Below are 20,721 nucleotides of genomic sequence, written 5' to 3' on the forward strand. Positions count from 1 at the left end.
CCACCTATTCTACCACCACCATATCTAATCCATCACCAAGTCCTTCAGTCTTACCTCCTAAATCTATCTCACATAGGTCAATTTCTCTTTGCCTCCACCACCACACTATTTCATCATCTCCCTCCTAAACAACTACTACTCTAAAGGGCATCCACTCCATTCTTTGTCAAACACATTTCTCACACTGCACTACTTCATTCAACAAATATTTTTAAGGGGTCTACTTTGTACTCTGAAAACACTTTGTTGAATAAGACAAATTCCCCATTCTCAAGGAGCTTGTGGAGACAGAAGATAAACATCAGATAGTCATAATAAGCACTATATAGAGAATTAAAATAGGGTGAATAATACAGAATGGCTGAATTGTGTGCTCAAACACAAGAAATCAGTGAGAGTTTCAGAAAGGGTTTGAGTTTCAAAGAAGTCCTTTGGGATGATGGTATCTATTAAGGCTTTTTCTCATGTAAGAAAAAGTGTTTCAAATACTCAGCAAGAACAAAAAGGAAAATAAAAATGTACCTTAAGGTACAATCTAGGTCTGTTTGTCTCCAAGCACCTCTCCTTAAATACAGCACTTATTACCTACATGAAAATATCCTAGTTTCATTAACTTTTCTGTATAGCTCCTCTCCCAGTAACGTAAGTCCCACGAGAATAGTGGACGTAAATGTCTTCCTTGTTCCTTTATCGTCAGTGCCTAAGAACTGTGCCTGGCATATAAGTAGGCACCCAAGTGAGTATTCGTGGCATTAATGCACAAATTAGTGTGTGAACGGGCAGAGTAAATAGAGAAAATAACTGAGTGAGTTTGGAACCTCAGGAAGTCTTCGCGGAGATGTCAAGTTCATTTACTTCAGCTGTTAAGGTTAACTGAGGTATAAGATCCCGCCAGGTTTCTTAGCTTTGGATCTCCGGCACCACCTGCTCTTACTCAAACTCATCTAGGCACTCCCAGCCACAAACCTCTCCAACTCCCCGCTAGGAGGAGTCACACCTCCCGACCCAGAAACCCTCCCACCCTCTCCTCTAGTTCTCCTTCCCTCCCCTCCCCGCCAGAGTTCCGGCAGCCTTCGAGTAGCAGTGCTCACTGGGAATAGTAGTCTTCCGGTGTGAGGCTAAGGAGTTTTATCCATTTCTAGAACTACGCTTCCCAGAGAGCCTCGCGGCAGAGGAAAGCTGTGTCACCTGACCAGGACTTTGGCGGGGCAATGGCGGCGCCCATGCTGCGCGGGTGCTGCCTTGGAAGGTGTTGGGCTTTAGCCTGCATTGACAGCGGTTCTCGCCACGGAAGAGGGGCTGCGACTGGGTTCACGTGCAGCGGGAAAAGGGGACAGAGCTTCGTGGCTCAGCAGCCCCTCCTCACGGCCCAGAAGTCAAGGAAAGGGTATACTATTTCATACCATTACTGCCCACTTAGGTGTGAGGTGGAACTGCCGGAGTGGGGAGGTGGTGGCCACTACAGCCTGGCTTCAGTCTAGACGTTTTGTGGGCGGGGGGGGGGTTGGACTGTAACCTGAAACCTAAATGAAAGAGCAACACGAGCCCTCTGTCAGCCTCGCCTCCGCACTAAATCATCAAATAGATAAGCATATTTGAGGAATTCGCGAGTGTAAAATCTCAGGTGTTTTCTTGAATGTAAAACTACACACACCGAAGTGTGGATTCAGTCACTTTACTGATAGCACTACCAGTGGGGTCCGTGACAATAAGCGGGATCTTATTTAGCTGACATTTATTTAGCGCTACTGTGGGAGAAGTGTTTTCAAAGTAGAGAGGGATCCTTTACCTACAAGCTCTGGATGGTGGTGGCTTAATATTGTCAGAAAACTCCACCTATCTGTGGAGGTGTTTAATGTTGAACGTTTTCTAGACCTAGGAGGATGCAGCCAATACAAGAGATCTTCCTTCTGATTAGAGAGCTTTGCTTCGTTTGTTAAATAGCCTCTAAACAGCTGTTTATACTTTATAAGACTTAAGTAGTTTCTTTTTAAATACAGAAACAGAAGGCACATGTTTGGTAATCACTATATCCTTTGAGACAGTTAAGTTGGCATTATATTTGCTTTTCTGTTGGAGCGACAGAAGGAAAATGTCCAGAAACGTTCAACTTCTATTCCTTTTATAAATTAGATCGTCCGACTGTAAATGGAAAGTATTTTTTCTGTCATGTAATGAAACTTAAAAAAAAAAAAAAAAAACTTTTGAGTAATGTTTTAGCAAATGCAGACTTTCTGATGAGTTTTTCATTTAATTCCTCTCAGTAGCAGGCAGCGCTTCCAAACTTTAAAAGGAAGGACTTAATCTTCTCACAGTACTATAGATAGAGAACTTGTGTTGAAATGATTGGAACAAAACCCAATACATGCAAACAAAAACCTAGATAATATAGGAAATTGCATGGGAGCAAAGCAGAATAGGAACAGAACATGGGAGGAGTATGTGTAAACATGCATTGTCCAGGATGTATGATTTCAGAAGGAATAAGCACACTTACAAGAACCTGGAGAGATTTGTGTATGGAATGTTATATAGACCCAATAGAGTAGGAGTGGCCAGATAGAGATTATTATAGCATTTAACAGCTTCTTAGATTTTGATAGCAATCAAGCATAAACAAACAGGAACCTGAAACTGTATCTGGGGAATTGAAAAAAAAAAAAACAAAGCCACATCTTACAGTTTAATGTTTTCATTTGCACAAAATTCCCAGGAAGAGTATGATTTAGTGATGATTTATTATATCTGTGTCACTCTTACCATTTTACTTGCAAGCCATTGCATGATGGAGAATTTCCTTTCCTTTTTAAATAAGATATACAACTATTTATTTATCATTATTTCTCTAGAAGTAAAAGCATAATGTTTATGTTAATTCTAAAATATTTGCAAGATCAGCTTTCATTTACTGAGTCATTAATTGGGGAAAGACAGTTAATGTAGAAAATGCTGCTTTTCACTGAAGTCAGCCAAGCAGATGTCACGTGATACCCATTTCTAAATTGTTTCAGGACGCCAAATTGTTTCTTCATCACCTTCCTTTGTACAGTGAGTTTCCTTATGCCATGTTGTAAATGCATTTTATCTTGCTGGTCTTGTAGATGTTCACTATGGATTGCTTTTGATTCAGTGATCAATACAATATGACATATTTTTAAATATAAGGATCTAAAATTTTAATAAGTTAAAAAATATGAAATTAATACGTATGGTTTAGGGTTGTAGAAATTCATGCATAGTTGCAGATCCAACTACTTCTTAACCATTATTTTTTTCTCTTTAGTGAACACAAATGGGCAGCTGTGGTAGGTTTGGAAATTCATGCCCAGATTGCCTCCAACTCTAAACTCTTCTCTGGATCTCAAGTCCACTTTGCAGCACCTCCAAATTCTTTGGTATCTTTTTTTGATGCATCTCTGCCTGGAACTCTGCCGGTAAGGTTTTTGTTTAATCATATTTCATTAGAAAATGCTTATGTTTTATTGGACGTAGATAACGATTTCCTTGTTTTAACATCTTGGCACAATTCTTAGAAAGTACTTGTTTAGAGATTTGGAGTGAAGTAGGATGAACTAAATGTTTTCTAAAGACCCATCTCTGTAATTCTGTTTCTAAATCTAAATGTCATCCATTTATTCATACATGTATTCACTCATTTCACACACATTTTTGAATGTCTACTAAATACCAGACCCTGTGCTATGAACGGGAACACAAAGATGAGGGGCATTCCTTGCCTTTGAGGAGTTTAAAGACTAGGTGGGGAGAAGTGTCTTACAAACAAGTAGAGTAGTGTGTGATTATGCCTGTGAAGGCGATATGAAGGACATGGTTTTGGAACCCAGAGTGGGGACATCTAATTTTGTAAGAGAAGGATTATTGTGAGAAATTGGGGTATGAGTATGATTGGAAAGCTTGTTGAAACAGGTGGTGTCTGAGGTATCTGAGAAGCCAGATAGGAGTTAGGTAAATGAAGGAGGAGAAGGAGTCTGGTCACAGAAAACAACATATGTCACATGATATTATAGTGTAAGGTTCATAATGATTGTGATTATTGAAAATTAAGTGGTCAGTAGTAGAAAAAGTCAACCACAGTATACATTGAATTAACTACTTATTTACTCACTTTCACTTAAACCCAGGGAATGACTAGGTCCAGTGTACTCAGTCAGCAAGATTGTTATCATATAATTTCATACAGTTAAGTGGATTTTTAAGAAAAGGATGGAAGGAACAATATGAATATTTGAGGTAATCGATAAATCATAGTCTGTGCGGGACATACAATATCCACTGGGTGTGGGATTTCCTGCCATCCTTGGAGGGAGTGTGTATAGATAGATGGTGGGAACTGACAGGGAGAGGGAAGGATGGGTGAATTCTGCACTAACATGTGAATACAAGTGAAAGCTGGTTGATGTGACCGTTGGCAGACTTGCAGAGATGGAGGTTTACTTTTCTCAGAGTCACTGTCCAGAGTAGAAGGTTATGGGCAATGCCTCCAATGTGCCTGCTATACCCTGGGCTTTGATTCTACTGGGCAGTGTCTCTTGTGCTTTTTGTTGTGGAGGACTCCCATCCCTGCAAACCCTATCCAGGCTCACCTTTGATTTGCTGTTGGGTCTTTCTGGAGGAAAGACAGATAAAGGGATGTCTGTCCCTCCCTCCCTCCGACTTAGAGTGTCTGTCTGTGGAAAAATAATTTTTGTTTGGGAAGAGACAATTTGTCAGTTACAAACGTATGAGTTCCTGTTTGGGCAGAGATGCAGATATAGTAGAAATAGAGTAATATCTGTTCAGACAAGTGAAATGGAAAGCAGTTCATCATAACACCTCTCCTTTTTTCCTTCTGAGCTCAAAACTTTTTTTCACCATATGGTAGTTCATTATCAAGAGGCTACACATAACCTCTGATTTCTTTCTAGGTTTTTGCAGCTGGGAATACAGAATCCAACAAAGTATTTATTATAGTTCACATTTAGAAATAGATCTATTTGCAGATAGGTATGTTTTCTATAAATAGGCTTTCATTTGTGGCTAAATGTGGTCAAATATTAGAGACAATTTAAAATAACTAAAATGTCAACATGCTTTGAAAGACTTCTTGCTATACACCAAAGAAGAAGGTGCTTGCCCAGTGATAAGCATAGCAAGAAAACAGTGAAGGTGTTTGGGACATTTAAGTGGGTGAAAGCAGACATGAAATCAAGGGCAAAATTTTTATTAGTCCTGTTTTTCTTAATATTGGAGAGATTTGAGAATACTTAAATATGTATGACTTATAGTCAACAATAAGATATTCCATACTTAAAAACTGTGTTAAGAAGGTAGATTTCATCATAAGTATTCTTACTGCAATAAAATAAAATTTTTAAAAATGCTGATGAGGAACCAATGAAGAAGAGCTAAAAACAGTTAAAGAGGCTTGAACATATGCATTGTAATCGGTCTCTCTCCCTACCCCAAAGAAACCCCACTGAAATTACAGTAAAAGAATTTAAAAGTTATAAACCTATAAGAGAGTGGGAGACCAGAATACATGAGAGATGGTAGATGGAGGAGGGACTGACTTAGCAGAGCTGAATTAAGTATAACCCAAGAAAGGGCCGCTAGTGAGGAGTGAGACGGCATGCCCTTCGTAGCCTCAGAAGTGGTCAGGATATGGGATCCTTAATTATTGTGGAAGGCCAGGGAGAGGTGGAAACAAGGGATTGATTCTGAGTCTGGATATGGAGCAGTTAGACTTAACGTCCTCTCCCCTGACCCTCTGTAGCTGCCCCACTCCCCACAGGAATCTATAGTTTTAGGAAAAATTCAACTGGTAACACATTCTCCCTGGGACCCCAGGCAGAGGAAAGACGCTGATGTTAGAGATTGTCTACACTCTAGACTCCAGGGCCTGTCCAGTGCTTTTCTCTACACTGTTTGGGGACCTCAGGCAACCTTGTATAGCCGTCACTCCCCTTCCCCAAGCAGGAATTTGCAGGAACTTGTTTGGAGATTACATGTCCCTGGAATGAAAAGCTTCAGATACTGAAATTTGGAGTGGTAGGGGTCTCTATAAACAAAACTGCCTGGTCACCTGATCATCCTAGAATGCAGGCCACCGGTCAACAAGTCCTGGATACTTACGTTGAACTTGTAATCAGCATTTTAGTACCCTACTTCAAAATACAGACCGATGGCCAGAAATCACTAGACTTTTGAGGAGATTCTCCTACATAATGGAGACAGCCCCAAATAAAAAGACTAAAAGAAATAAGAGGCAGCAGATAATGCACCAGGTAAAAGAATACCTTAAAAATTAAAAGCTTTTACAAATATCCTCAGATAAAAAAGGTAGCTGCACCTTTGAGATAAGAGCATGATAGTACTTTTTAAAAATAATCAGAACTAAAGCTCCAAGAAATTAAAATTATGATGACAAAAAAATCCAGAGGAGTTAGAAGATAAAGTTAAGAAAATCTTCCAAAAAGTGTAACACAAATACAGTGAACTGGACGGTTGGGGATAAAATTAGAAGGTTAGAGAATCAGTCTAGGATGTCCAACATCTGATTCATAGAAGTTCCAGAAGACAGAAGAGAGACCATAGACAAGAAGAAACTATCAAATAACACAGATTAATTTCCCAGAACGGAAGGACCTGAATCTTCAAATGGGAAGGGCCTGCCAAGGACCCAGTGCGAGGAACAAAAAGAGTCTCACATATAGGCATGTCATCGTGAAGTGTAGGAACGCCTGGAATAGAGGTAAGATACTGGAACTTACATAAAAAAGAAAAGAAAGGTCACGTGCAAAGGACTGGGAATCAGAAAGTCATCAGACTTCTATTTTTTTTTAATTTTTAAAGGTTTATTTATTTTGAGAGAGAAAGAGAATGAGTGGGAGAGGGGCAGAGAGAGAAAGAGAAAGAATTCTAAGCAGGCTCCTTGCTGTCAGCGTACAGCCCAAGGCAGGGCTCAAACTCACAAACCGTGGGATCATGATGTGAGCCAAGATCAAGAGTCAGATGCTTAACGGACTGGGCCACCCAGGCACCCCATAAAGTCATCAGAATTCTTAGAAGCAGTGCTTAAAACTGGAAGAGAATGAAATGGTATCTTAAAAAAAATCTTAGAAAAAAATGGTTCTAATTTAGAATTCTGTATCCACTATCAACTGTGACAGTAGAATAATAATATTTTCAGACAGGTTCTCAAAAACTTGGCCTTTTACTATCATGAAAACCTACTGGAGTAATGGAGAGGTTCCAGATTGCCAGCCCTGCAGCAGGCCCCAGGGAATCTGGTGGGACAGCAGGATGGATGGCTCCAGAACAGAGCCATTTCGAGAAAGAATGGGTAGCTGGGTGGGAATAGCAAATATCTAATGTTTTTGTAGACACAAGATTTTACATATAGAGTCTTTGAGAATAATAAGCAATAAGTAAAGTGAAAAATATGAAGCAAATAATGAAATACAGACTCGTCAACTCCAGAAAAAACACAGCGTTCAAGAAATGAAATGTGATCATAGTACACTTACCAGCTTAGCCAAGAAACCCATTTACTTAATAATAATAGAAGAACCAACTACTGATTTAACAAAAGCTGATATAACTAGGATTTGGGGAAATAAAAGAACTAAATTCTTATCTACCATTATCAGAAGTCACATTCCAAATTGATAAGGCAAGAAAAAAATAAGAATATGCTCTAGGAACAGTTTTGGTCACAGATTCAGGGAGGCCCCTTTCTGCTTTCCAGGCCCTAAGTTGGTAGATTGGTTTTTGTTTTTGTTTTTTTGGCTTTTATTTATTTTTTTAATTTTTACAAATAAGGCAATGAGTGAAAAATTTAGAGTTCTCAAGAGACAAATTAGTCAAAAGGGTTTTCAATGACGTATTAAGAAATTTTATGTAAAAGTAATATTAAGTAATCAAATATTAACCTCTGCTGGTTTCTCAGCCTTCTGCTAGTGAAATATCTTTTTTGTTCCCAAAGTCCAAATAGTGACAGACTCCCCCCCACACTCCCTACCTGTGATTCCCATCCTTACCATGCTTTTAGGAGGAACAGGCTCATCTATATTCTAGATTATTCATACCCAAATTTATGCATGTCGTGGGAGTATGTGCTTTCCTGGAGGTGAAGTGACCTACCTACCTACCAGTTTGACTTTTTGGACTTTAACATTACTCAGCTCACCATGGGATTGGACTGAAGAGTGGCATATTTTGTTCCTGAATAGAAATGTAGTAAAATAGGAAGCATGGGTAAATTCTAAGAGGCAAAGTAAGATAAAAATACTGCAAAATATCTTGCCTTATAACTTTATTTAAATTATCTCCTGGGGGGCACCTGGGTGGTTCAGTCAGGCGTCCGACTTTTGGTTTTGGCTCAGGTTTGTGGGTTTGAGCCCCATGTCGGGCCGCATGCTGGCAGTGCAGAACCTGTTTGGGATTCTCCCTCCCTGTCTCTCTGCACCTCTCCTGCTTGCGCGCTCGCACTCTCTCGCTCTCCCTCTCTCTCTCTCTCAAAATAAATAAACACTAAAAAAAAAAAATTATCTTGTAGGAATGAAATTGGCCAAGTCTTGGGGCTCCATGTTCTAAAACAAGAACACCGTGTCATTAGGACAGCTATCAACTCTGTCTTTTTCCCAGATGAAGGAAGGATTGTCACTTGGCAAATGGCCAGCAGCCTTGGCCAGCAGGTGATGGATTTTTCCAAAGGTCCCCTGGCACTGCATATTACTTAAAAATAGGAAGATAAATATGACAAGACAGCTCAAAGATCTGAAAGTGGTGCTGCCAGGGAACAGGACTGGCGGGTGAGGGCAGCAAGAGCTGCTGGTTTTCATTATAAATTATTTCAAAATACCTGCCTGTAATAAATTGTTAAACAACTAAAAGTTAGTTGTAAAGGAGCAACATATAGATAAGAGGAAATTATTGATAGAATCAAGTTCCTGAGAAAGCAAGAAGTATCTTCAGAGCACAGGAAGAAGGACAGCTTTCCGTCTGTAATCTCGCGGAAGATGGTCCCTCCAACCCATCTGTAAAGGCAACTTTTTAGTTTGGGTTGTGGAAGGTTGAGGAATCTCCCATCTGGTTTTTCCCTTTCCTAGCAAACACTGTTTCTTACATCTCACACTCCTTTTTGGAGCTCTTTCCTGCCTGAGTCAGTATCCCTTGCATTCTGGGTCTGTGGGTGATTCAGTCTCTCAGTTTTTCTGGGCCTCCAGTCGTTTCTAGCTCTTGAATGATAGCACAGAATTCTAAGTTGACAGTTATTTCCCCTCAGCACACTGAAGACATGATTCCATTGTCCTCAGGCATCTATTATTGCTGATGAGAAGTCTGCATCCTTTGTAAGTAATCTGATTTTTTTTCTCTGATAGCTGTAGCCAGGACATGTCTAGGTGTGGATTTGTTTTTATTTATTCTGCTCAGTACCCAGTATGATTTTTCCACTTGAAGACTCTACCCTGGATTGTGGAGGTATCTCTGCGGGATGAATTCATGGCAGCTTCTACCAAGGCCCATTGGGCTTTATTAAACAAACTGTTTCCATGTTACTTTCTCAGCTCCTGAATATCACTCCGCTTGGATAGTGCCAACATTCAAGCCACACCCATGCTAGGTACAGGGCCAGGGGCCCTGATTTCTCAACACTTTCTTTTCACTTTGGCCTTGAGGCAGGTGGCCTGTTCCATATCCACTCCTATAGTTGGTGGCAGAACATTTTCTGCCTGGACCAGGATTTTGTGGTTCCCATCTCCCTGCCCCAGGTGTCTCACAACCTCGACTTTTGCTCCTAGGGCAGGGGTGGGGGTTAGGGGAGAGGGGCTTTAAGTGGCCAACATCTGGTATCCTCTCCGCCTGGTGAACAATAATGATAGTAGTAAAATCAACTGACATTTACCGAGTGCATGGTATGTGGCAGGGACTGTTCGAGGTGCTTTCTTCATATGTGTTAACCTTTTTTAATCTCATAATAACTATATCAGACAGTTTTCGTCATCATCCCAATTAGAAAGTAAGTGGAGAAGCTAGATACAAACCCAGTAGTCTGCCTTCCAGGTTCAAACCTGTAACCCCTTTGCCATCCTATCTCTTATAGTGACCCTTGGGTGATACATGGCTTTAAGCTCCACTACTGCCATGGAACCCCAGTTTCCTTTCTGGCTTTTGAACTTAGCTGTGTGTGTGTGTGTGTGTGTGTGTGTGTGTGTGTGTGTGTGTGTGTGTGTGTATTTATAAATTTGTACATTTATATAATGTCTGTGTGTATAGATACAGTACTTGTTTTCATCCACCATGTCCCCTCCAACCCCAGTGTATCTGTACTCCCAGCTATCTATCACTTAGGCTGCTATTTTAACCAGTGATTACAACCCCAGCCCCCTGCCCCTATTCTGATTGATGACTCTTCTGAATGTTTCTTAGGACCACAGGCATTTTATCTTCTTATTTTACCATTAGTTTTAGAATTATATGGAATCCCATCATAAATCTTCAGACTGAAAAGGTCATTCAGCCCATTTTCTTGCTTATAGGCAGGATTACAGCTAAACTAAGGACAGCATTCTTTGTTTTTATTAGCAGGGATTCAGCCTCACTCATTACTTTGACCTAGTAAAACCTCTTACTCTGGTATAGAATCTTCCTTAACTTATTGAATAATTATTCATCTATAGAACTTAAGCGAATCTTAGGTTATCTGCCTAGAGTTTACTATTTCCTACTTATCAGTGTCATCTCGATTTCTCTACTTATAATACTTTTATGAGATGTGAAATGGGAAGAACAATAGGAAAGGAAACATACTTGTTTGATAAAATGTCAAATTTACAACTCTTGTAATTTGCTAATGTTTCTAGTAAGGGTGAGATTTCATCAAGTTTGTTTGAAATTTGTGCTTGTGCAAACCTGCTTGGACACACACACACCCACCCACCCTTCAGTCTGTTACTTGAAATGCTTGCCCCCTCCTAGTGTCAATCCCTATGCAGGAGAAAGCAAAGAGAACATTCTGCCTCTGTTGATGCCAGCTGGTAGGTTGCTCAGCTATGGCCAGTAGATAGCTACTTCTGATAATCAGGCTGCGCCACAATTAGATTAATTAAGAACTAGTGACTCTGCTCTTGTTTTCCTTGTTTGAAAGCTCTTATCTGTACATAACACCGAGCCCCCTAGTAACTGTAAATGTCTGTTGTTTCCAGAACAGGGGAAAGGGTTGTAAAAAACTGTTTTCCACACGTAGGCAAGAATATTCTCCTCTTTTCTCAGGATTAACCTGTCTAAAAAAGCATTTGAGGTTTTACATATCAAAGATGTTTGGAATTGGCTCTGGCAGCTGTGGAATGGAAACTGGAAGATTGTTTCCCATATTTTACAAAACTTTCTTTTATGCCTAAGAGTATATACAGTTGACCCCCAAACACAGGGGTTAGAGGCACAGAGTCAGAAATCCATATATAACTTTTGACTCCCCAAGAACATATCTACTAATAGCCTGCTGTAGACCAGAAACCATACTAATAACATAAATAGTCAAGTAACACATATTTTGTAGATTATATGTATTATGTGTTATTTGTATAATAAGTCTTCTAGAAAAGAAAATGTTAGTAAGAAAATTATAAGCAAAGGAAATTTATTTGTCATATTCTCCTGTATTTGTCGGAAAAATTCCACATATAAGTGTACTTGCACAGTTCAAACCTATGTTGTTCAAGGGTTAACTGCATTACTATTAGCAAGAAGAGAATGGAAGAGGGGGAAAGATATGATGTCAATATATCTGAGATGATGCCTGCCCTCTGGAAACTAACAAACGATGGAGAGATGATGCTTTATATTAGAGATTCATACTTGAACATGTATGCCACGTTGCACCATAAGGGATCTTGGCCCTTAAAGAAATGATGATGTGAATACTTTGTAAAATACTTTGAGATTAATTTAATTTTTAAATTTCTTATGGCATATTTATTTAAAGTTAGCTGTCAATATCCTAGCTCTCTGAACATAGCAGATACTAGTAATAACTTTTGTTTTGAAGGACCTAATAGATTTAGAAATACTTGACTAGTTCTAGAGAGCATTAGGCTGAAGTGCTTTCCTGACTCTTAATTCTAAACGTAATTATAAAAGTTGTTAACTCAAAACTTCTAAACGAAATAGAAATTCAAGAACACAGCATTAGGGAAGTGTTTAAATGCATACATTTATAATCAGATCTATATTTACCTCTCTGTCCATTCATACTAGATTATGTTAAGTTATTTGACTAAGAAGACAAAATGTGACAGTTTCCTATTAAAATATTTTTCCATTTCAATGATTTGCTTTAATGTAATCTGTAGAACTTATAATTACATTATATTCTCAGTCTTTAATCTTGCCAGTCATTCTCAGAGTCACTTTGATGGTTTTCCTTCCTTCTTTTGTAAAATAGGGTGTTCCAGGGGTGAGGAGTTTTGCCCTATGACCCTTGTCCCTATAAAAGTGGTGTGTCTGTGAGTTCAGACACACAAATGTGGAAAAGTTCCCTTTCAGCTCCTAAACTCTTCTGATGGTCCAACACTTGCCTTATGATGTCAGTAACTGGCTACCTCCCATGAACTCAGATGACTCATGAGGGTGATGGACTCACATGTTCAGTAGGCAGTATGACCTCCTCTCCCCTCACGTGGGAATCATTTGACTCCTTCCCTGCCATGGATCTTTTCCCAGCTCTCCGTAGATTCTTGAAAGCCTCTCTCTTCACGACCATTTTCACCTCCCCTACCCTGTAGCAGTCTTACCTGCAGTATTCCCCACGTGAAGTCTGACTGTATTAATAATAAGGCTTCTACTTTGTATCAATATATATTTGTTTTGTATAGTTGATTGACCATCCTTCTTGTGTATATTGTTTATAGCAATTTATGTGTTTGATTGTAAGTTTCCAAAAAGCAGTTCGTGGACCTTTCTTGGGATGCTTGACAGTACCTTGCATATAACATGTATATAACACCGTGAATAGATATTTCTCTGTATAATTGCATGCACATACATGAGGAGTCCATATGAAATAAAGTTCTAGGTGTCTAAAACCCTTTTGCCATTTTTTAACCTCTTTATGGGAATCTTTCTGAAGTATATTTTATACTTTCCCACTTTTGCATAGGGTATATTGAACATATAAGCTAACCTCTTGATTACTCAAGGTCATCAGCAACGTCAGTTATTGGTCAGTGTTGTAATATAATGCTGCCTTCAAAGGCTGTTGAGGTGTGTAAACGTATCTGATCCTACAGTAAATGGATCAGATACAGTAAAAGCCATCTTTTTAGGTTTCATATTGCGGTCTTTTTCCTTGCTATTATAGTTATCTACCCCTCACCTTTTTTTAAGCTGCTGTTAGTATATTTGACTCAAGGAGCCCCTTCTTGCTCATTTTCTGCTTGTCAATCATTGCTTCTCATCTGCTGTAGCCCAGAAAGCCTGATTATTCACTTGCTATTGTAAGTAAGAACAAGGCTCTGCACAGAGATCTGTTCTACAATATAAAGTACATGAGTGGTAAGAAGCTTGTTAGCTTCTTAAAGTTATAAACAGTATGAGAATGGAATAGAAAGAGATCCTGGAAATTATTCAATTTAGTCCTTTTAATTTACAGATGAGAGAGCTGCTGTTGTGACTTGACCACAGTCACACAACTGCTTTGTGTCCCAGTCAGATTAGAACTCATGCTTAGCTTCCAATCTATATTCCACCATTATCGGAATTGCTGGTAGGCATTGTTATTTTGCAGGTATGTGTATATTTCAAAACATAATACCATTGACAGATGTGTATGTAATATGTTTACATGTGCATCCACATGCTGATAGACAGACAGAGAGGCATTGACTATTTAGCATTGACACTGGTATTATGCACTGTTTCTAACGACAGTGTCCACTGGGTGAGAGATCTAAATCTGGAGAGAGAGAAAAGAGGGAAAGAGTGCTGATTCCGAAGAAGAAATGGAGAAAAGAAAATCTAACCTAATTAGTCTTTCTCCAGACCCACCATTAAGGGAGCAGCTGTAGCTCTGGGCAGCTCTCAGCTGTACATATCACCATGCAAATACTGATTATAATGAAACATTCTTTTAGGATCTTTACTATATGCTTCCTCCAGGAAAATTTTCTCTACATTTTCTTTTGGTTCACGAATTCCCTGTTATGTCTGCTCTGCTTTTCAATATATCCATTGAGGTTTTTTTTTTTTCTTCTGAGAGTATCTTCCATATATAGAAATTTGGTTTTTTCCTTTAAATGTCTCCTGACTTTTTAAAAAAATTTTTTAATCTTTATTTATTTTTGAGAGAGAGAGAGACAGACAGACCAACAGAGTGTGAGCGGGGGCAGGGGGGCGGACAGAGAGAGGGAGACACAGAATCCAAAGCAGGCTCCAGGCTGCGAGCTGTCAGCACAGAGCCCAACATGGGGCCCTAATGCACAAACCATGAGATCATGACCTGCGTCGAAGTTGGACGCTTAACCGACTGAGCCACCCAGGTGCCCAAATGTCTCCTGTCTTTTAAAAAATACTGCCTTTTTTGTGTATTCAGTTTTTGAATTCTTTAGTAATTTCATGTATTTTTGAAAGGTTTTTTTTGCTTGGGAGAGAGAGAAAGAGAGCGCACATGTGCAGGAGAGGGAGCAGAGAATCCCAAGTAGGTTCTGTCAATGTAGAGCAGAGCCCAACACCGGGTTTGATCTTGCAAACTGAACTATGAGATCATAACCTAAGCTGAAACCAAGAGTCTCATAGTGTTCAGAGTACAGATCTTTCACCTCCTTGGTTACATTTATTCCTAGATATGTTATTCTTTTTGATGCAATTATAAATGGGATTGTTTTCTTATATTCTTTTTCTGGTATTTCATTCTAATAAAAACACAACCAATTTCCGTATATTAATTTTGTATCCCTCAATGACATTTGTTAATTCTAATAGTTTTTTGTTGGAGTCTTTAAGGTCTTCTATATGTAGTATCATGTCATCTACAAATAGTGGCAGTTTTTCTTCTTTCTTTTTTTTTTTTTTTAAGTTTATTTATTTTTTCTTTTTTTTTTTTTTTTTTGAGAGAGAGAGAGAGAGAGAGAGAGAGAGAGAGAGAGAATCCCAAGCAGGCTGAGTGCTATCAGCACGGAGCCCGACTTGGGGCTCGATCTCATGAACCATCAGATCATGACCTGAGCCAAAATCAAGAATCGGACATTTAATGGACTGAGCCACCCAGGTGCCCCAGTTTTTCTTCTTATCAGTTTGGATGTCTTTTTTTTCCCTTGTCCCATTGCTATGACTAGGACTTCCGGTAATGTGTATTGATTATGATGTTAGCTGTGGGTTTGTCCTATATAGTCTTTATTATGTTGAGGTACATTGCCTGTATACCCATTTGTTGTGAGAGTTTATCATAAATGGTGTTGAATTTTGTCAAATACTTTTCCTACATTTGTTGAAATGATCATATTGTTTTTATCCTTCATTTTGTTAATGTGGTATATCACGTTAATTGTTTTTTGCAGACATTGAACCATCCTTGCATCCTTGGAATAAATCCCATTTGATTGTGGTATGACCCATTAAATGTGTCATTGAATTTGGTTTGCTAACATTTTGTTGAGAATTTTTGAATCTATGTTCATGAAAGATATTGCCCTTTAATTTTCTTTCTTTCCTCTTTTTTTTTTTTTTGTAGTATCTTTGGTTTGGTACTGGACTAATGCTGGACTCTCAGAATGAATTTGGAAGCATTCCTTCCTCTTCAGTTTTTTTGGAATAGTTTGAAAAGGATAGGTGTTAACTCTTCTTTAAATGTTTGGTAGAATTTACCCACGAAGCTGTCTGGTTCTGGACTTTTGTTTCTTCGGGAGTTTTTGATTACTGATTCAATTTCATTATTAATAATTGGTCTGTTCAGATGTTCTATTTCTTCCTGATTCAGTCGTGGAAAGTTGTGTGTTTCTAGGAATTTATCCATTTCCTCCATGTTGTTCAGTTTGCAGGTGTATAATTGTAGTGGTCTGTCAAAATCTTTAGTATTTCTGTGATATAAGTTTCTCTTTCATTTCTGATTTTATTTGAGTCCTTTTTTTTTTCTGGGTAAGTCTCACCAAAGGTTTATTAATTTTGTTTTATCTATTTTTTCTGTTTTTGTTTTTATTAAGACACATTTTTTTTCATAAATAATTTATTGTCAAGTTAACTAACATACAGAGTATGTAGTGTGCTCTTGGCTTCAGGAGTAGAGTCCCATGATTCATCACTTAAATGCAACACCCAGTGCTCATCCCAACAAGGCCTCCTCCTCAATGCCCATCACCCACTTACCCCTCCTCCCCAACCCCCCCCCCCCCATTCCCCACATCAACTCTAAGTTTGTTCTCTGTATTTAAGAGTCTCTTATGGTTTGGGTCCCTCTCAGTTTGTAACTTTTTTTTTCCTTCCCTTCCTCTATGGTCTTCTGTTAAGTTTCTCAAATTCCACATATGGGTGAGAACATATGATATCTTTCTCTGACTGACTTCACTTAGCATAATACCCTGCAGTTCCATCCACATTGTTGCAGATGGCAAGATTTCATTGTTCACATAGCTGTTCAAGGCTAGCTGTGGGTGTGGCTGAGTGGGAGCAGTTTTGGAGGAGTATTAGTCTCAAATGAGCTACCTGCCAGTTATGGCAGGGTGGGAGCTGCTTTGGGGATTTGCTGGTCCTGACAGAGTCTGCCCATTGGGTATGGCAGAGTAGGAGCCATTATGGAGGGACACCTGTCAAGGCTAGCAGGTTGGGTGTGGCAGGTCCATGGAGGAACACAGGGGCAGGGTGAACAGTGCTCGCAAGAACTGGCTCTGGCCAGCAGTGGGCCAGCTAGGTAGAATCAGGGCAAGAAGAATAGTGCTTGCCAGTGCTTCTGTTCCTGGAGAATATTCCTACAGATCCCTGCCTCTTTCACATGCCCTAAAACTCATCATACATCTACTTCACATATGGCCCGGGTACTTTTCCATCTTCTGCCTCTGTGCTCAGTCTCCAAGCAAGTTAGCTTATGCATAGGCCCTTTAAGAGAAGACACTTGGTTTCCTATATCTCTGGCTCCCTTGGAGGTAAGCCCCACTCATTTTCAAAACTCCTAGAGTTAAGCCCCACTGGTTTTCAAAGCTCAGCATTATGGGGGGCTCATCTTCCCAGTATAGTGCCCCAGGGTAGGGGGTGTCTGATGTGAATCTTTTTTTGCATTTATTTATTTATTTATTTAATTTTTAAATATTTACTTAGAGAATCCCAAGCATACTCCATGCTGTCAGCACAGAGCCTGACGTGGAGCTTGATCTCATGAACTGTGAGATCATGACCTGAGCTGAAATCCAGTCAGATGCATAACCACCTGAGCCACCCAGGCGCCCCCAGTGTGGATCTGGAACCCCTCACTCCTCAAGGAGGATCTCCACACGTGTGATATTACTCCCGCTTGTGGATCCCACATCAGTGGTGGAGGACCCAATACACATCTCTCCCCCTCCTACCATTCTCGCTGTGGCTGTTTATAACTTTAGCTGTGGAAGAATGTTCTGCTGGTCTTCAGGTCTTTTTCAGAGAGGGCTGCTCTATGTAGCTGCAGTCTTGGAGTGCCTATGGGAGGAGATGAGTACAGGATCCTCCTACTCCACGGTCTTGATCATCCATTTACCCATTGCTTTTAAAAGTTATCATTTTCCAAAAAGAATTTATCCTTTATCCTTTATCATTATCCAAAAAAAATTATTGAATAATTGCCTTCACCTTTGTATGGAAATGATGGTGCCATCTCATTCCTCTTAAGAAACAACAAAAAGTGGGGCACCTGAGTGGCTCAGTCAGTTAAGTAAGTGTCCGACTCTGGCTCAGGTCATGATCTCATGGTTCGCAAGTTTGAGCCCCGCATTGGTCTCTGGGCTGACAGCTCAGAGCCTGAGGCCTGTTTCAGATTCTGTGTCTCCCTCTCTCTCTCTCTGCCCCTTCTCTGCTCACACACTCTCTCTCAAAAATAAATAAAACATTAAAAAAATTTTTTTTAGTAAATAAAAAAAGAGACAACAAAAAGCAATATGATAGAATTGAAAGGTTCAGCCAGCTATGGTGGGAGACCCATGAGGAAACTGAGGTTTTGTCTTGCCCTCCACCCCAACCTTGGGGAACCTGAGGAAAGTCACCTGGGCTTTTCCCCAGGTGACTCTCCTAGGCCTGCAAAGCATCTCTCTAACCCAGCCGTGTTTCTCTGCTGCTATCTGCTTTTTTCCTGATAAGGGAACATCTCTAGGCAGCATACTCGGTCTTCCCAGAGATTCATTCCTGAGGATGAAACCTTCAGTATTGTATTTGGAAAGGGATTTTCTCCCATTTCCACATTCCCTTATGCTGGTTTGTTTTCCCCTCAAAATATGTGCTTGGATGAGAGATTGCACACATTAACAACGAACCCTTGTCAGAAAAGATGGTGCTATACTTAGAACACATAACTGTTTGTAATGAATTTGGTACACTACTGCACCAAAAAGTCTGTCATACTAGAAAGTGAGGCGGGGATATGTAGAAAATAAAATATAAACACATTACCAAAGATACCCAGGAGTATGAAAGCTTAGGGGTCTTTTGTTGATATAAATATATAGTAGTTAAAAAAATTACCTAACAGTGTTCTGTGACGCTATTTTTGTCTCTGACATTCAGGCAGCTCATACAGGCTTTGTACTGGTGATTTATACTAGCAGCCTGTAATAAAAATGCAGCCTGAAATCATGCAGCTGGGTACCATTCATTTTTCCAACATGGACAGTACCAGAACTTAAAAAATTGCAGCAGACATGTAAAAGCTCTTCCCTCACAGGAAATGCATGCCCAGCCATGGCAGCTGGCCCTCCTGGGTTTCTTCTGCTTTATGGAGTCATTGGTGATGCTGTGCAGGTTTCTAGATTGGTTTTATGAGTATGAGAAAAGAATTTCCAGGAAGATATTATGTGGTTTTAGGAGGTCACTAAAAATAAGACCCCCTTCTCCTTTTGAATCAGAACCAGTGGAGAAATCAACACAGAAGTCAGATAGAGATGAGCATATCAGCTTTATTACAAATAATGACTTGATTGAAAAGTGCAACCTGATATATAGCCAAATAACTTCTAACACTTTCTGCTTAAGTTGAACTGGCTCCCCAAAACTGTAGGCCTTTCACTTGTTGGGGAAGAGCCTGCTTCTACAGAAGACTTTTCAAGTGTCCACAGTGTACCAGAATATATCATCTCTGTGGGCATGCTGATCGGAAAGAGCTCATATAGCTTTGATGATTTATGCTAGAGGCCTGTAAAAAAATGTTCAGCCAGAGGGGCCAACTCCCATGTGCTTGCCTCCTTTTCCCAAAGTCACTATAGTCAAGTCACTCCTCTTTTGGGAGAACAAAGTATGGAGTAGAGAGCAAAATCTAGCTATGGTAACGTAGGAACAGGAGAATGGAGAATGCCCACTCTGCCTTCAAAAGCATGGGACAGTTTTATTGTGTCTGGCAGTAGATGTGAACTACTCTTTTTGGATAGGTTCTGTGGAATTCTTTCTCCATACCACAAGTACATATACACTTGTCATCTGATGCCATTGGGAGGGGTCTTTCTTACCTCGTCATTTCTGTGTGTATTTTCAGCTTTATATTAATATGGTGAGGGGGTGAGGTGGGGAATGGTTGGCTATTCTGTACACTGCAGCATCTTAGGGAATTTTTTTCCTTAGCTCTTTTTAAAATCTTGGCAAAGTTTGGAAGTCATTTTGCCATTGGCATCTCAGATGACAAACGTCAGCTTGGTGATGTTGGCATAGTTGGTGTAGTCAGGCTGGGCTTCTCTGAAGAGCATTCTGTTCCTTGTGGCAGAGCGTTCTTGCCAGTGAGCCTTCATGTTTTCCAGCCTTCCACCACTGGTTGCATTGTTATAACAGGCCTAGAGCTGGGACAGGAAGAGGAAGTGGGAATATCAAAAAGCATTTGCATTCCCAGGAATCTTAAAGTATTCTGTTCCAAATTCTGATGCATGAATCTTCTTTCACAAGTGTAAAAGCAAGAAGCATAATCAATCAAGGGTCTTTGTCATGCTCTGCAGCTTTCTTAGGAGATGCAGGCAGGAAATAATATGTGATTGTCAATAGTGTCCTGAATTCTCAGTGATGTTTGCCAACTCATAGGCCACCCCAGTGAGCAAGGTCAGAGGCTCCAACCTCAGCCGATGGAAGAAGCTGAGGGCTTTGCTGACTTGCCTTAGGGAGTCAGGGAGGTCAGGAGCCCAGTTAAAAATAGAAGTGAGAGAGTTGCCTGGTCCCCATTCTGCAGTATTTCTATTCTGCAGTATTTGCTAATTGTTCATTTCCAACACATAACAGGGATTTTTTTCCTTTATAGCTGGTTGTAAACTTTTAAGATGCCTGTCCTCACTCATAACCTGTGTTTTCTTATCATAGCTGGCTAGCTATCTTAGTTGCCTTCTTTTTCTCTTCCATTTTTACATCTATGAATGTAGAGAAGTTAATGTATGTGAAAGCACTTCATGAACCCTCAAGGGGCATGTAAATGTTTTTGGTATTATTATGATACTCATATTCTTAACTTTGTGTCATTAAATTATAAATACTTGCATTTCATAGTGGCCAGTAGGTTTGGGCAAGGAATGGAGGTGGTTA

The 20,721-nt window shown here is 39.8% G+C and overlaps 1 protein-coding gene across 4 annotated transcripts in view; it reads left to right on the forward strand.

The window, feature by feature from the left end:
* The first annotated feature begins 1,168 nt into the window (after nucleotides 1-1,168).
* Nucleotides 1,169-20,721, forward strand: part of GATB (glutamyl-tRNA amidotransferase subunit B) — an 83,949-nt gene continuing 64,396 nt past the window's right edge. For 2 of the 4 annotated variants that reach the window (XM_027067230.2, XM_027067245.2), the window contains exons 1-2: nucleotides 1,172-1,387; nucleotides 3,284-3,434. In XM_027067230.2, the coding sequence (XP_026923031.2) occupies nucleotides 1,212-1,387; nucleotides 3,284-3,434 (327 nt within the window). In that variant the 5' untranslated portion in view covers nucleotides 1,172-1,211. Of the gene's footprint in view, nucleotides 1,388-3,283; nucleotides 3,435-20,721 lie in introns of all 4 variants that reach the window. The other 2 variants (XM_027067242.2, XM_027067235.2) reach the window with 2 other exon arrangements.

This window comes from Acinonyx jubatus, chromosome B1 (genome assembly GCF_027475565.1).
Source record: "Acinonyx jubatus isolate Ajub_Pintada_27869175 chromosome B1, VMU_Ajub_asm_v1.0, whole genome shotgun sequence".
Classification (NCBI taxonomy): Eukaryota; Metazoa; Chordata; class Mammalia; order Carnivora; family Felidae; genus Acinonyx; species Acinonyx jubatus.